An 18,625-nucleotide genomic window follows, 5' to 3' on the forward strand; every position below is an offset into this window, starting at 1 on the left:
TTCATCCAGGAAATGCGAACTCCTTATTTTGTTACTCTTGATACGAAAGAATCTATGTAAATACATCTTGATTGTATATGTCTTATATCTATCTACTACTTTCATAATAAATTGGATAGGTCTTTTACTTTTGTTGGAATCCTCCCTTTAAACTGACTTCCACTGCTGTAGCTGCATCGAAGCCTGCAGATATTGAAGTGATTATTGCAACCACAATGGGCGTGTTACGACCATAAGGCGCGCTAGCTGGTCGTCCTCTGAAGTTATGGCACAGGCGGCTGTGTACCGTGGCAGGTGCCTGATGGAGAATTTAAGGAGGCAGGCTACTAGGCCATCTGTTCCAGCGGTGGGCGCTATAAAAGCCAGCCGGCGAGGACACAGCAGCAGAGTTCGTCGAGCTTCCGGACAACGACATGGCTTGCAAGGTAGGCCAGCGCATCTGTGGTTCTGCAAATCCATCTTCTGTGGTTCGAAAACTTAAGTGCTGTGTGATACACCAAACTGAGGAAGCAGCGGCGGTACTTCTCACTGTTTACAGTGACTGTTAATTTTTAATCATGCGGTTGGCATCCATTAGCATCAATACGTGTCCGTAACCGTCTAACGTGCTTGGACCGACTATATTAGTGCGCATACGCCAACACTTAGGTGATTATTCATGGAAACTCAAATGACATGTTAGTGCTTCATTTTCCATCACTAGTGCCGCATGTTTGGAAGTGAAAACGAGAGGAAAACAACTTAGATAATTCTCTGGTGTTCGTACGCTGTTGTATCGAAAAGGAGCCGTATTCGGTGTCACTTTACAATCCACAATTATGTCTATATCTGTGTGAGTCAGTATTCAAAATGTATGGTCATTTGTATTTGAAGTTCAAGATAATACTACAGTCTTTATTATATATTTACCAGTAAATCGCAATCTGTCCCACTGCCTCTCTTGGTCAGGTCAGATATAGTCTGTGAATTGCATCAGCCCTTCTATCTTTCACGTTACTGAGTAATGATTTCTTAGAATCTATACTTCTCTTGTACACAGTAAGTCTACCTTTACATACTATATTCCTTACCTATCTCCATATGATTGCTTCTCTACCGCTCTGTTCGTTCATGCACTCGCCTTAGTATGGTATAGGCTATTTTAAACAACCACATCTTTCAACATTTGGGTCTCTGAATGATTTCTTGATATTGCCAGTGATTTGTAACCCACTGCTTTTCTTTTACAATCAAGAAGACAACGACTAAAACTGCATAGTAGAGGACGAACAACTGCAAAGAATTTTCAAAGTTACTTACAATATTGTCATACTAACGACCGTTCCAGACCGCACTACAGGTTCAATTAAAAAACTACCTCTGATTCGCACAAGAATAGGGCGTCGCTTAGTGTGCCCGTTAATATTGGACCGTCCAACCTGCGTACGGGTAGAAATGCTGATCCTATACTTGAAGGATAGAATCTACCCTTATGTTACTTTGCTACAGCGGAGCAGTGTCGCTGGCGGGGATGCCCCATGGTTCTAGGAGGTCAAATAGACTCTTGGAGATCGTTTGGCGGGAAGGATTGACTCAGTCGAGCTGGAACACGCTTGCAGGGCTGACCCCAAGTGCCCGCGCTTTCCATGATCGCGTAGAAAAGTTAAGTATCTGAAGAAAAGATTATACTCAATCGCATCAGAGCCATCAAGCGAGTAGGACACGTATGAGTGTCAGAAAAATGAGAATTTTGAAGCTCAGGATTATTTTCGTGTCGGGTGATCGTACAGTAATGAAACAGCGATGGTAAACTCATGTAAGCTGGTGATAGATGTGGCTGTAATTGTAGTGTGAGTGCAATCAGAACAAGTAGGGACTTGATACTTGAATTTAAATTGGAACTGTGTCATACGAAAGTGTTAGCATATTACAACATCTTTATTATTATTACAACAATTTGGAAGCCAATGAATCATAGAACAATGTGGGAAAATATATATGGCATGTACTGTAGGCTCTCTGTCAGAACTTCAGTTACTGGCGCACGTTAGGAGTAAGTTCGCCCTCGGAAACTGGTTACTTATGACTGTCCGGTGCCCAACTTTCTAACCAGTCTCACTGTAGTAAGGAATGACCAAATCGATAAATAGTACGTGGGCGGATTACAGCTGTTATAATAAATCTGTACCTTAACAGTGTATGCAGACCCATTACTTCGACTAAGGCAGAACTATAAGACATGCAGCAGTATTCTTAATGGGTGGCTACCGGGTGCATCCTACTGTTGATGGATGTGGGTTAACTCTCTGGAGCTGGCACATACATTCAATAATGGTACACTTCCATGTCTCAACCATAAACATAGATATTGTATAATAAACCCACAGCCAACTTCTTTCTTCATAAGTTGGCCTATGTGAAATATAACAGGGCCACTTGCTGATAAGTTGTTTTTTCATAATTTCTGAACATATAGGAGGACCTGCTGCTTCAGGGATTTTTACAACTACACTTATAGCTCTTGAGATAAGCTTCACTTTTCCCACAAGCGATCGTCACACTTCCTAAAAACAATAATTTTAGACTTTAATCACGATCTGTAAGAAAATGTGAAGATCTTGCTGCAGTAAGATGCAATGGATGTATGATATCACTTAAGATAAACAGCAATGCCCTCTACACACGGATCAAGTAGCGTACTCCAACTGACAAATTACTGTACAGGTGATCATCTTCGCGGCAGTTGTGGCTGTGGCCCGCGCCATCTACCTGGACGCTCCCGCGGTGTACGCCCCGTACGCCGCCCGTACTTATGCTGCCCCCGCCTACGCCGCCGCCCCCGCCGTCGTCGCCGCCCCCGCCGTCCGCGCTGCCCCTGTGGCCGTCGCCGCCCCCGCCGTGAGGGCCGCCGCTGTACCGGTAGCCGCCGCCGCCCCCGCCGCCGTGGCCGCCGCCGAGTACGACCCGCACCCACAGTACAGCTACGGCTACAGCGTGTCCGACGCGCTGACCGGCGACTCCAAGACCCACCAGGAGAGCCGCGATGGAGACGTCGTCCAGGGCAGCTACAGCCTGGTCGAGCCCGACGGCTCCGTGCGCACCGTCGACTACACCGCAGACCCCGTCAACGGCTTCAACGCCGTCGTTCACAAGGAGGGCGGAGTCCACCCGCCGGTCGCCGCCCCCGCGCCCGCTCCCGTCGCCGTGGCCGCCCCCGCCGTAGCAAGGGCTGCCATCACCGCCCCCGCCGTGGCAGCCGCCCCTGTGGTGAGGACCGCCGTCGCCGCCCCCGCCGTCGCAGCAGCCCCCATCGCCAGGACAGTCATCGCAGCCCCCGCCTACGCCACCTACGCCACCGCCCCCTTCGCCAGAGCTGCATACGCTGCTCCTATCTACCCCTATGCTAGAACTTACCTCCGCTAAACCATTTTATGGCTATGAGTCATATATTGTAGCTGCTTCTGTGGAAATCCGCTGGTCATCTCGGTATTTATGTCGTGTAAATAAAGGCGTTGACTCATATTTTACTTGTGTACTGCATTGGTAATTGTCCTCAGCCCTATTCACATACTCGTTTACCAGTGATCAGCCTACTTCTGTTTTATATTCATAATAATGAACAGAGTATATGTTATATCACACAATGCGAAGCGTCAATACCCTGTCTCAAATGTGAAACCACTCTCCTTTTTCAAGGTCGAAAATCTGTTTATGTAAACGATGTGGCAACGGTGGAGACTGTAAACAATGGTTCAGTTTTCTCTCACCACTTCTTCAGAACCATGCTATGGCAGCCGAATGTAATGACTGTGTTGCCTACCATTAAATGTTTAAAATTAGAATCTCGTCTTTTACAGTAGGTATATTGGTCAATATTTTATAATACAACTATGCTTGGTACCTAATCCGGAATAAAACTATGCCTTACTGTCAAAATTTGTATTGTACTGTGTTGTATGTTAACCACGGACCTTGAAACGACGGAGAGGCTCCGTCCCCGTCGCAGCCGCAGTGGTCCACAACCCCACGACGACTACCGCAGTCCACTTCACCCCTCCGCCACCCCACACCGAACTCACGGTTATTATGCGGTTCGGCCCCCAGTGGATCCCCCCCAGGGAACGTCTCACACCAGACCAGAGTGACCCCTATGTTTGCGTGGTAGAGTAATGGTGGTGTACGCGTCAGCCGGGCGGATTCGCGACGGGAACCAGGCGCTCCTACCGCACGGCCAACCGGGCGGGCACTATCAGTATTTACTCGTAACAAGTAAAGATACTGCACAATAAAAATTCCGATGCAATTACAGCCACAGCAGCAGCATATATTTTACTATTTACAAATGGAATGAAGAGTCATTTCTACTGGCGAGAATACACGATAATGAATGTTATATTATATGAGTGTCAATACGGAAAGTGTCTCGAAAAAGTAATGAGACTTTGAAACGTTCTCCTCATTTTTCCTCGGAGCTTCTGTGGCGTCACGCGAATACCTATACGCAACAGCATCCAGAATCTACACACTCATAACTACACTGCCCTGCATGACTTAAGTATTTAATACCATAACATATCAACTATTCGGTAAAAATGGATGAAAGTGTGAGAGAATGGTGCCAGAGGTCTCCCAGTCGTCCGCAGAAAGCTGGACGTCACGTGGCATGACGTCATGGTGGCTGTATCGCCAAATGGCGCAACGCGAGGCAGATGAAGAAATCGGAAAATACAGCGTGTGTCGATCAGTGAGAAGTTTTGATGCACTGCGGTGGTATTCTCCGTTACAACATGGCCCGGAGACAACATTTGGATGACTTCACACGGGGAAACATCAGTGGGTAACTGGAAGAAGGACGAAGATTAGCCTAGGACTTTGGCATGGCTCACAGCATTTTTCCACATTCATGGGAGGCGTTAAGAACCACAGGCACTGCTGCCCGAGATGTGGTCGACTACAGTCAAGTACACTGGCATACGACCACAACATTGTGCAACAGGCAAGACGGGATATACGTCAAACGGAGGGTGGAATTGTAACCACATTTAACAAGATTGCAAATATGCAATCCCACGCTCCAGAGTGACAAGCAGCTGTATGGGTATGGTATCGCCGCTAAAGATTAGCCGAGCAGTCTAGGGCGCTGCAGTCATGGACTGTGCGGCTGGTCCCGGCGGAGGTTCGAGTCCTCCCTAGGGCATGGTTGTGCGTCTTTGTCCTTAGGATAATTTAGGTTAAGTAGTGTGTAAGCTTAGGGACTGATGACCTTAGCAGTTAAGTCCCATAAGATTTCACACACATTTAAACATTTTTTTGAGTATGGTATCTTTTCCCGGCGACCAATGTCTTGTGTCCCATTGACACCCGCATTTTAGCGGCACCGTTTGCAAATGGTGCCAACGTCACAGGCTCTGAACCAATGAGGAGTAGCGTCGCGTGTTCTTCTCGGATGAGAGCAGATTGTTTGAGTAGTAATTCTCGAAGTACCCTCGTATGGAGAGAGGTGGCAACACGTAATGTATCCAGAATCATTTTCGAACATGATCGCTTTCACCGTTCAGGTGAAATAGTGTGGGAATGCATAATGGTTCAAATGGCTCAGAGCACTATAGGACTTAAGTTCTGAGTCCAGTGTGCTAAGCACTGCGCCACCTCGCTCGGTGATGCATAATGTTGCCTGGACCTTCTGATCTCCCAATCTATGAACACGGTACATTCGTCGGACAACGTTGTTGTGATACTGTACTGCTTTCCCACAGTTGTCTTTTCAGTGGTGCATTTGGCCCTGACTTCATGTTATGGGGGACATTGCGCGACCACATCGAACTGTGCAGGTGGAGGAGCTCTTAGAACGAGAGGATATTTGGAGAATGGTCAGGCCTGATAGTTACCCGGATTTAAATACCACTGAGAAGTTGGGGAGCCGTATTGCAGAACGTCCACATGCACTATGAACCACCCAGCAGTTTTCAACTGCACTGGTGACAAAACACAACACCCTACCAGAAGAACTCCTTACCAGCCTCGTGTCCGACAAGGGAGCACATTGCAGAACATGCACTGCCATCCGTGATGATCATGCACCTTATTAAGAACCATGTCTCAGGGGGCCACCATAAGAACCATGTGTCAGGGAGCCATCATAAACCATGATGACCAGTGTAGTTATCGTCTTTGAATAAAAGTGGCATTTCTGTTTGTCTCACTGTGTATTTCTTTTGGCTACATTCTGTACTATGCTGCAGTAGTTCTTTCTGTGTGTGTCACACTTCATTTGAGACATCATGTGAAAGTTACTTCCGTCCTTAAGTTTTGACCACCTATGTAAAAGTATGTGCAGCGTGCAGGACAAGTTATGCCATGTACTACTCCACAGATTTAAGCGGAAAAAAATATCGGTGGACTTGGATTTATTCTCTGTACTACTATACCATTATAATCAATTGAAATAAGGGTCGCCAAACTCGTTTTGACACACGAGAAAGGTGACCCTCCTCAATACTCCAACTTCGGCAGTTGAAGCCCTAGAGCTATCTAACATCTCTATGGAAGATTCCGAAATCCGGTCACTGGAATGGAATACTGTATGTATATCGCTATCAGGTCATAAATTTACTCCAACTGAGTCAAAGCAACTTCTAAAAATCTGTAGTGGCACCGCAGTATAAGATAGGAAAGTTAGATTCGGTGCAACATTTCTGAGCACACAAGTTGCAGCCAGGTGCGGGCCTGTTGACAGTAGGTTACACTGACCAGCGATTGTGAAGTATAATGGAGGCCACAGGGCCGTCAAACCACTGAAAAGAGTTAGCAGTTTGCATGTCGCAAGTTACAGGCAGAAGGGGCCCACTGGTGCAACACAGGTTTTGTGAGTACATGACTCGAAGTGGTGTGTTAGCAAAACAGAGGTGCACAGCTGTGTATAAATAGGTGCCGGTTTTATAACAAGGCATTCAAGTGTGACAGATCTCCTGGATGGTGGGGCGTGTCACACCACCGGCTATACGCAGCAGCAGATGGGGCGCCAGCATTACAGTCCCTGGTGGATCGCTGGTTCAGCCCTCTGAGGCTGACGCAGGGTCCGTAGCCAGCCAGCAAGAGGCCACTCCACTGCTCGCTACTGCGGGCAGACTTGTTGGCTCCCAAAATGCACTGGAGACATCCAGGGCGAGGGCCGCAGATTCGGACCCTGGATCACGAGCACTTGTTGTCGCCCGTGATCTGAACCACGACGGCAAAGAAGCGTGCTGCGGGCCAGCTTTGGCTCCCAGCGAGCGGCGCTGATGTGGCAGGGGCGAAGACCTCTGAGTCGACTCTTGGCACATCCTGACGTCGAGGCTGTACAAGGTGACACACAGCAGTGTGTGCATCGGTCGCTGAGGCAGTCACTCCACGCCAAGCCGTTTCGCAGTCAGCAAAGTGGTGTCCTCAGCATTGCAGGATCTGGTAACGCAGACAGAGGGGAAAGTGGCACTGTAGTTAGAAACAATAAATCACTTGGAAACCTCTGACAAGTTTTAATATGCCTTCTACCATTCCCATTACATTTGGTGTTGCTGTTACATTCGGTGGCAGAAGTTGCCGCTACAAATCACACAAAAATATCGTGCTCAAATTTCTATTGAAACGAATATGGTTTCTTCAACTGAAGTGCATCTTGCTCACTGAGCAGCTCGGTCCAGCTAGTTGTTTGGCTCCTCAACATAGTTCTAGGACTCTGTCTACTGAGCGTGAATACACTCCCTAAATGGCAGCACTTAGCTATAAAAAAATTGGTACGATTCATCCAGAAATTCACGCCTGCGTGTGCGAACGCATTCTCGGATTTTCACAGGTTTTCGAACTGCAAGAAATAACTTGATTGATCATGAAGAATCACCACTTCCTCATTTCAGAAGCACAACAGCTGAACACCAGCATCTCCCCTCAGGTTGTACGTCTTGTACATTCGAGGAGGGATGCCAGCCGTTTTCCAGATTTCGGAACCTACAGTACGCTTCACAAAACTGCTATGGACCAACGTTAGTGAATTCCTACTCCCGCTGATAGATCGTCGCTAGAATGTTCTACTTCCTGCCAAAACCTTCAGAAGTTATTTCCACCAGGTGCTGGAAAACTTCGGTCGTCAAGAAAAATTACTCGCTCTGGAAATCAGCCTAGCATTCCCACACTCTACCCATTTCAATCAGGGAAAGACCAGCCCATCATCCCCAACCTGAAGAAAGCCTCCTTTCCCTGGATACCGAAACCATCTCCATCGTAGCCGTTAACGAATACTACGAACAGAGGCTGGAAATGATTTGTTACAATTGCAGACTATCTGCGTGAACTGTCAACGTCGCTGTTTTTACGGACAGTTAGATTCAGTCGTCCCCTTGACTCAGTATAAGTTAAAAGGAGACTTTCCTATTTGCCATATCAATTTTCAGGTAGTTTTGGCCATAAATGTGAATGAAATTGCGAATCTTATAGATGTACCCAACATCTGTAGTATCGATATAACCAAATTCTTTGTAAGTCTGTTCTTGAGGCCATAGATCTTGGTCAGAGAGGTTAGTTTTATTTTGTCAGAGTTGCAGTTAGTGTGTGCTAGACAGTCTGGCTATGTACTTGCTTTGAGAAGGATGGAAGCTGACCTGCTGTGTAGTGGAGACGGCATTATTTGAAAAGCAATTTGTATTAATTTACTCTGAGGAAAATTTTTGTGTAAATGAGATGATATGAACGCAAGAACGTCAGAAGGGAAGTTTTCTAAGATAATTCAGCTTTTTTAAATATATTCGTAATTGTGTAGTTTCTTGTTGTTAGAGCATTGCGTATGGTTAAAGTTTACTGTAAAAAGTTTTATAGTGAAGCACATGGATTTGTCTTATAATTGAAATACGTGTCAAGGAAAGTAATTGTATACAGGAAAATTATTAAGATAGATTTTTGCTAATTGGTCTAGTTGTGAGAACTTTATGAAAGGGTGTATTGTTGTTAAGGGAGCATCGTTATACTTGGAGTCTTTGTTCTCATTTATCAGTCGTTAAGTTTATTTCCTCATTCTTCAGTCTTTACCTTTATCAGTGTGTTTGTATACTCGCATTGTACATCGAAAGTCGTGTACTGTAGAAGCATTTTTTGAAAATTGATAAGATACCACTTGCATTGCACATCGCAAGTACGGTAAATGAAATTTTAATTTTTGACGGTTTCATCATTATCTTAATAGTAACAGGTTGCAGAACAGATGATCTTTCGAGCGTTCCTTGCGCAAACGTAGGCCAACAAATTTAATTACCAAAATTCACGTCCGCTGTAAGGTGAAGTGATTGTCGGAATGTATTTGTGAAACTGTCAATTCAGAGACTTTCAATAAGTAAAAGATTTCAGAAAAGTGCAGTCTTGTAAGTTTTCATGCAGTTCATCATAAAATCAAACGATATAGACAAATTTTCTGAAGAAGAGTTAAAGTTTGCTTGTGCAGGAATGTATTTTTGTGTATTTTCTGCAATTCTGAATACTGGCTTGTGACAAGTATTTTGTAGAGTGTAGTGCAACTGAGAGACTTTCATTTTTAGGCATTTGTGGTGTTATATTGTACTTAGAATAAGTGATTGTTGCCATTGGTAATGACATATTTCCATTTAAAGTAATCTTTTCTGTTGAATATTGAAGTGTTATGTGGTTAGGGAGACCGTGATGTTTTACAGCAGGTACTACTTCGCTTCCTTTACTGAAGTGTAGGTATTTATTTGATATTCTCATAAGCTTGGATTTTCATCTGTTCAGTGAATTCTATCAGTGTTATTTTTCTGTTTTCATTAACATTCATAGGAAGTGATACTAGTTGTTATCTGTATGGTATTGATCTTGGTTATTCCTAATGTTGTAATATGTAGTATATGTGGTTACACCATTCTTGCCAGGCTTATACATGGACGTAACTAGAAAACTGGATACAAACCCTTTCATTTATGTGATGTACTTTAAGAACAGGGATGGATACTTAACATGGACAATTGCTACCAGAATTATGATTAACTATTTATTTGTTTAAGCAACTGATTGAAATGAGACCAGAACTTTACTGACAAGCGTTACACGTTATGAGATAACAATTTCTGCTGAATGTGTATCACATAAGCACTTTGGATAAGGCACATGCAGATGGAATTACATGTTTTTCTGGACAATTCACTATGGTATTAAGATGTACATAACTAGTTATCTATTTCCTTTCTAAATTCAGTTCATGTATTCTGTATGCACATGGGAGATAATCTTGATTAACATGAACACACAGTACTTAATGGACAGAGTATGCTGGATGGCTTCATGCAATTAACTATGCCACTACTTTGAGTATCACAAGATCTCACAGCTTGTGAAAGATGGGCCAATGGAATATTGTTCATTATGGCAATTCTACTACAATGATTGTTGCTCTTCAAATTTTGGACTGTCAATGGAGGTTGTGACAAGGCACTTAATTTTCCCTGGGTCTACCAGATAAGATCTTCAAGTTCTGGGTTGTCAGAGGAGGCTGTAACAAGACATTTCATCCTCCCTGAGCCTGCCTGGATAACATTCCAAACATGCAGCATGCAACAAACAGTTCCTATCTCCTAACATAGCGAGTTGCTGCAGACTCTGACATGCTCTGAGCTCAACTCACCAATTAAGTCTACCAACAGATTCCAAAGCCAGTAGGCTTGATGTTTCAATCAGATCCTTCTCCAAAAATATGCAGAAGTCTTCAGGCTACACTGTCAAATCTAGCAATTTGAAGGTGCAAACGGACATCTCGATGAAAAACTGATAAACATTGGAAGCTGCAGTATCTCCAAACTCATTAGCAATATATGAGTCAGCAAGTGAGACTAACTTCACTTTGTTTGTCGCTCTTGAGTTTTCTATTTCAAGTTTCTTTAAGTCGGCTAAATCAATGGCAGAAGTTCTGCAGAGTGTGTTTGGATGTTGCCATCTTTCTTTTCCAAGTAGTTCTAACATTATCCCCATTTTCCAGAATTTCTCAATAGCATTTTTCAAATTCCAGCCACTGCTTGCAAGCAGGTTATTGATGTGTCTGCAACACTGCTTGTGTTTGATATAAATTTGTTGTGACTCCATTCCCCCACGGTAGTCTGATGTTGCGGCCATATTCCTTGGGTTTCTGCACTTGTGTCCACTCAAACGTACTGTCAAGTTTGTTCCATACCTAAATCAATATGACTTTAATACCTTAGTCAAATGATAAGCCGTGGATATGTCCTGGGCCCTTAACCCAGAAGTCTGTGGATCCAAAAGACTCTCTGCTACCAACTGAGATCCCACAAGCCAGATTAAGAGGAGTGCTTGGAAGATCTAGGCCCCAGGTTATGATATCATTCATTATTTTCTAAGCGATTCACATTTATTAAATAATTTTTTAACAAAACTGCGATAGTACAACACAATGAAATAATCTTTTAGAAACCATCAGTTCTTAAAATAATGAGTGTGATGTTTTGAATTCAAAGGAGCACAATGGCGTAAGTTATTTAACAACCATACCACAATTATGTTTGTCTCACACAATGTTTTAAATTACAGACTTAAGATTTAACACAGTCCTTTAAGAGAACTGAAAAATTTAAAGCTAAATTTTTGAGGAGTCAATCTAACAACGACTAACACAAATTTAGTGACAGCCAAAATGTTTAAACACATTTAAATGTGCCAAGCTAACAGAATGGTTTTAAATTACAGACCAAATTTTGAAGGTCAAATGTAACAACGACTATCAAAAATTTAGTAATGGGTGAATTGTTGAAACAAGTTTAAATACCCAAGCCAAAAGAATGTTTTAAATTACAAGCCAAAATTTTATATGATCCTTTTAGAGAGCTGACAAATATACGCAGTATAAGGGCCATAAAATCACCCAGGTGACTAAGTAAAACTTGATACAGAAAGGGCTTGTTACCAAAAGGGATCCAAGCTAAAATAAAAAAAATTGCAAAGTCTGAAAAGATTTAGGCCCACGTGAACCAGTGAGGAAAAAGCTTAACTTAAGCACAGTCACTGTGCTATAGAGCTTCTTCGAACGAGCTAACAGCGCAGTGAATCCCAAATGCTGGTCAGCAATGCCGTGCTCCCAGTGTGCTCATCCTCCTCAGGTTGGGATAATTGTATGCAGAGACTGTAGAAACATTAGGTGACCTATAAGGCAACAGCACGATAACACACTTCCAGCAAAGAGCTGCCTGAACAGGCAATCCAGAACAAGGTGCAACAACAGCCGGCACTCTACGATTAGCTGACTGAACAAAGAATTTAAAGAATAGTAGAATTTAAATACTGGTGAAAACCAGAAATAAGTGTATTAATATAACCAAGCTACAAACACAGTTTAAGTACATTTTAAATAACAATTTTGAACTTCCCTTCCGAATTGAAATCCTGGTTCTACTAATAATGTAATGATCAGATACCAGTGTAAGATGGCACACCGAACCAGTGAGGCTCCAAGAATCTGGTAAGGAGTCTAGCCTTACAACACCGAGGTTGCCAACACAAAAAATTTCACAGCTCTTCAGGAGCGTACCTGGTGTACTAATAGATCCGGCCATACCAGAATCTAAAACATAATTAAAACAACATGTAAATCATAAAAGTTGATGACAGCACGAGTAGCACCTGTGACTGCGGTCACACTCCCACCGCCTGTAACGACACTGACAATGCTAGGTATCATTTGAAAAGGAGAAGTAGTATCAAAACCAAGCAATGAAAATTTATCACCACGATCGTTATATCTAGGGGCTACAACTGTGTTACTTTTCCAGGAAAGCAGCATGTGGCACTCAGCGAACACAGAGGTGGTCAGGCTCAAGCAGTTTCTATAAGTGACACAAACCACGCTCATGGCAGATACAAACTGCTCGGAAGGCAAAAATTCACAACTCAGGGAAGTATCACATAGGGCAGGCACTCTTATAATTTACGTACCTGCCGATGGTGTGTACGAATACAAAGTTGAATTGTCAAAGATCATGTTGCAACGGTACTTCCGCGTTCTCGTCAATACGGTACCCGAACGTTTAAGTTCTACCACTGTAAAGACGGAAGATCCGCGATTCTGAGTGTCAGAACTGTGCAGTAAGTAGCGACAGGAACACCACCACAAAATCACGCAGCACTAACAGTCCAAACCATCGACTCTCGGAGAGAGATTTTAACCGCGTTCAACCCAATGGTAAAGTATCGAACTATTTTTCTCCGAATCATACAGTTTGGGGGAAAAGAAGTGAGAATAATTACTTTTGGAAACCCATTAAGAGACATAGCCTGTTATAACAATAAACTGTTTCGCTTAATAAAACGGCCGCCAGCCCAAATCGGGCACAGTGTCTACACAAAAAGATGAAGTCAATTTTCGACACTGAATAAATAACTACTTTCACTTACTACGGTCACTTGGCAGAAAGTACTATTAATCCCACTTTCTGTTACTTATGGAATTTATCACTATACTTCAGTAATTATTTAAATAAGAAACACATATGTTTCAACAAGGATACACGAAAATATTAAACTTATAGCTATCATTCATATGACCAAAACTATTTAACACTCGGTGTGTACTATTTAACAGACGTTAAAGTAACCTCTGGTGTGCCACAGGGGAGTGTTATGGGACCATTGCTTTTCACAATATATATAAATGACCTAGTAGATAGTGTCGGAAGTTCCATGCGGCTTTTCGCGGATGATGCTGTAGTATACAGAGAAGTTGCAGCATTAGAAAATTGTAGCGAAATGCAGGAAGATCTGCAGCGGATAGGATCTTGGTGCAGGGAGTGGCAACTGACCCTTAACATAGGCAAATGTAATGTATTGCGAATACATAGAAAGAAGGATCCTTTATTGTATGATTATATGATAGCGGAACAAACACTGGTAGCAGTTACTTCTGTAAAATATCTGGGAGTATGGGTGCGGAACGATTTGAAGTGGAATGATCATATAAAATTAATTGTTGGTAAGGCGGGTACCAGGTTGAGATTCATTGGGAGAGTGCTTAGAAAATGTAGTCCGTCAACAAAGGAGGTGGCTTACAAAACACTCGTTCGACCTATACTTGAGTATTGCTCATCAGTGTGGGATCCGTACCAGATCGGGTTGACGGAGGAGATAGAGAAGATCCAAAGAAGAGGGGCGCGTTTCGTCACAGGGTTATTTGGTAACCGTGATAGTGTTACGGAGATGTTTAACAAACTTAAGTGGCAAACTGTGCAAGAGAGGCGCTCTGCATCGCGGTGTAGCTTGCTCGCCAGGTTTCGAGAGGGTGCGCTTCTGGATGAGGTATCGAATATATTGCTTCTCGCTACTTATACCCCCCGAGGAGATCACGAATGTAAAATTAGAGAGATTAGAGCGCGCACGGAGGCTTTCAGTCAGTCTTTCTTCCCGCGAACCATACGAGACTGGAACAGGAAAGAGAGGTAATGACAGTGGTACGTAAAGTGCCCTCCGCCACACACCGTTGGGTGGCTTGCGGAGTATAAATGTAGATGTAGATGTAGACTAAATTTCATTTCTTTAGGACTGTTATTTTTTAACGTTTTACTAACACCAATATTTGTCTGGCTTTCTTTGAGATGGAGAAGCAACACGATCAATTACCGTTAAGATTGTTGCAGTTAAAGAATTGTGTTACTTTACTTTCACAGTTACTATTGAAAACTTATCCTCATGGCCACACAAAGCGGTGGTCCTTTGACATGGAGAAGCAACACGAAAAATTACTGTTAAGATTGTTGCAGTTAAACAATTATGTTACTTTACTTTTACAATTGCTATTGAAAAGTTATCCTCATTGGCAACAAAGCGGTGGCCCTTAAACTGATACGTGCAAACTTTAGTATTTAATAATGATTTTCAGAATTTCCTACCAAAACAGTACTCTTGCCAGTAATTTACTATTATTCGAGCTTCAATAAACATCAGGATACTCGGAATAAATTCGTTTAGGTAAGGACCCTACTGAGGTAAATGACATAGGAAAATCACGGTTAAACACAAAGGTACATTTAACACTTATATTCCACTGATTGAAGATGGATGGTTCAAACTGTGATAAACTTCTAACTTTGCCTGTTACTGATGTCGAAGGTGGCGTGAGGCGGTGCTGCGTAGTAACATTGCGCAGGTATGGCTCTTGACGTACATAGCTCTGTCATCCTCTTGGTGGCGACGATAAAACTGCAAATTTCTGAGCTATTAATTTATTGCCGTACTGCGCCAATCATGTAGAACACCTCTGAGGCCAAAAACCCAGTCTTACAGGTAAATTCGGGGCCTCTAGTGCTTGACCAACGTAATACATGTTCACCACATGCACGGCAGCTACCGACTATACAGGGTGAGTCACCTATCGTTACCGCTGGATATATTTCGTAAACCACATCAAATACTGACGAATCAATTCCACAGACTGAACGTGAGGAGAGGGGCTAGTGTAATTGGTTAATACAAACCATAAAAAAACGCATCGAAGTATGCTTTTTAACACAAACCTACGTTTTTTTAAATGGAACCCCGTTAGTTTTGTTAGCACATCTGAACATATAAACAAATACGTAATCAGTGCCGTTTGCTGCATTGTAAAATGTTAATTACATCCGGAGATATTGTAACCTAAAGTTGACGCTTGAGTACCACTCCTCCGCTGTTCGATCGTGTGTATCGGAGAGCACCGAATTACGTGGGGATCCTATGATGGACCTTAGGTACAGAAGAGACTGGAACAGCACATTACGTCCACAAGCTAACACCTTTTTATTGGTGTTTTTCACTGACGCAGATGTACATTACCATGAGGGGTTAGGTACACGTACACATGTGGTTTTCGTTTTCAATTACGGAGTGGAATAGAGTGTGTCGCGACATGTCAGGCCAATAGATGTTCAATGTGGTGGCCGTCATTTGCTACACACAATTGCAATCTCTGGCGTAATGAATGTCGTACACGCCGCAGTACATCTGGTGTAATGTCACCGCAGGCTGGCACAATACGTTGTTTCATATCGTCAGGGGTTGTAGGCACATCACAGTACACATTCTCCTTTAACGTACCCCACGGAAAGAAGTCCAGAGGTGTAAGATCAGGAGAACGGGCTGGCCAATTTATGCGTCTTCCACGTCCTATGAAACGCCCTTCGAACGTGTACCTCACCCCTCATGGTAATGTACATCTGCGTCAGTGAAAAACACCAATAAAAAGGTGTTAGCATGTGGATGTAATGTGCTGTTCCAGTCTCTTCTGTACCTATCGTCCATCACCGTTCCCTTTGGATCCCTACGTAATTAGGTGCTCTCCGATACACACGATCGAACAGCGGAGGAGTGGTACTCAAGCGTCAACTTTAGGTTACAATATCTCCGGATGTAATTAACATTTAACAATGCAACAAACGGCACTGATTACGTATTTGTTTATATGTTCAGATGTGCTAACAAAACTAACGGGGTTCCATTTAAAAAAAGGTAGGTTTGTGTTAAAAAGCATACTTCTGTGCATTTTTTCATGGTTTGTATTAACCAATTACACTAGCCCCTCTCCTCAAGTTCGGTCTGTGGAATCGATTCGTCAGTATTTTATGTGGTTTACGAAATATATCCAGCGGTAATGTTAGGTGACAGCCTGTATAAGCCACTTGAGCGCCAATTCTCACTCGCGCCCAGAACGGAGTTCCGTTCTACCAATGATCCCTACACCTTATCAATTTACACTTCTGCTTACAAAAAACCAAAGTATGAACCATCTACAATTGCATGACAGCATACAGACACAAAATTGACATAATTAATTACAGTTGCACTTGAAATATTACATAATTATTTACAAAATATATTTTAATACATCTATTCCACCTACGTCAAAAAGGTTATTTTAAATAGATAAACTACACTTGAGAAATGGTTACTCTCGTTATAGTATTTTCTTAATTTTAGAAATTATTATGGAACAAAAAAAATTTAAAATATACAGAGTAATGGCAAAATAATATTTACAATAGCATTACAATGTCTCCTGGGTTCTTCATATTCTTTGTCAGCCGGTGTAAATAATGATCTAGAAGTTACATCTTTGTGGGGCTATGAGTCTTGTAATGTCCTTTACTTCTAAATCTACATGATTACTCTGCAATTCGCAATTAAGCGCCTGACAGAGGACTCATGTAACCTCCCCACAAAATATAAAATAATATAAATAATATTCACATTTAGTGTAACCTCTCAACAGTAAAAGTGCCGAAACCTCCCAACAGCAAAAAGAAAATAACCATAACATTGACATTTAGCGTAACCTATCAATAATAAAAAAAAGACAAATCTCTCAATAATAAAAATGTGACTCACTTATTACCTTTCAATAATTGACTGTGAATTTAAACTGGTAAATTTTGGACGTCAGCAGTGCTGCGTCATTGCCCTGAAAATTCATTATGAACAAACTGAAAAATCTTACCTCAATTAGGTCGCCGGATAACGCGTATATATCTGCCCCTGTAATAATTTTTTCTGGCGCAGCTCAGTGCAATGCTGGCAGATAGATTTGTCATGTATAAAAAGAAACAACTGATTTTTATTTTCAATAATCGGTATGACCAAGGATTGGAGAAATTAGTAAATCCTTTAAATTAAAATGCAATGTCAAAAGTTACTTTTTATGTGAAAGATTATTGTTAAGAGATTTTTAAAACATTGACATGGGACTTGGTATAACAATACTACATGTGCGAGAGGCTGCTTTTACCTTATCCTACAATGCTCAGGCACCGCCATCGCTCGCCACGACTGGCCCAGCCAACACGATACATCACACTGCTCGCTAGCAACCACTTACTGCTACTGCTACACAGTTCCTACTGCAGTCAACACTGCTCTTTGGTCTCAGATTCTCTTATAGCTTACATATTTCAGGCACCGCGTGAGCAATCCATCGAAATTACATCTGCTCCAGTGCGCTAGCAACAAATTCCTTAACCATGAACCTCTTACACTCATCAAACCACTTTCAAGGTATTTTTCTACAGTTCCACTCTCGAACGGCGTGCTGGAAAAACGAACACTTAAATCTTTCAGTGTGAGCTCTTATTGTTATGATGATCATTTCTCTCTATGCAGGTAGGTGCAATTGAAGGAGAAAGTTAGTGACTGAAATTTCAAGAGAAGATCCTTCCGCATGGGAAAACACCTTCGTTTTAATGATTGTACACATGCACATCCGTGTCACTATCTCCCCTGTTTCTCGATAATTCAAAACAAACGGCTTTCTTTGAACTTTTTTGATGTCCTCCGTCCGTGCCATCTGCAGCATGATTTTAGAACACATTATGTTCGAACATTATGAATTATCTCGAAGAATACGGTCTATTGATACAAAGTCAACATGGCTTTAGAAAACATCGTTCCTGTGAAACACAACTAGCTCTTTATTCACTTGAAGTGTTGAGTGCTATTGACAAGGCGTTTCAGATCGATTACGTATTTCAGGATTTCCGCAAGGATTTTGACACGTTACCACACAAGCGGCTCGTAGTGAAATTGCATGCTTATGGAATATTGTCTCAGTTATGTGACTGGATTTGTGATTTCCTGTCAGAGAGGTCACACT

At 42.5% G+C, this 18,625-nt stretch overlaps 1 protein-coding gene across 1 annotated transcript; it reads left to right on the forward strand.

Annotated features, from left to right (window-relative positions):
- The first annotated feature begins 384 nt into the window (after window positions 1-384).
- LOC126334802 (cuticle protein 19.8-like) lies at window positions 385-3,501 on the forward strand. The gene is made up of 2 exons (XM_049997435.1): window positions 385-425; window positions 2,704-3,501. Exons 1-2 carry the CDS (start codon window positions 414-416, stop codon window positions 3,400-3,402), a joined length of 711 nt encoding a protein of 236 aa, XP_049853392.1. The 5' UTR covers window positions 385-413; the 3' UTR covers window positions 3,403-3,501.
- Window positions 3,502-18,625: the final 15,124 nt, after the last annotated feature.

Source organism: Schistocerca gregaria, chromosome 2 (genome assembly GCF_023897955.1).
Source record: "Schistocerca gregaria isolate iqSchGreg1 chromosome 2, iqSchGreg1.2, whole genome shotgun sequence".
In the NCBI taxonomy this organism is placed as follows: domain Eukaryota; kingdom Metazoa; phylum Arthropoda; class Insecta; order Orthoptera; family Acrididae; genus Schistocerca; species Schistocerca gregaria.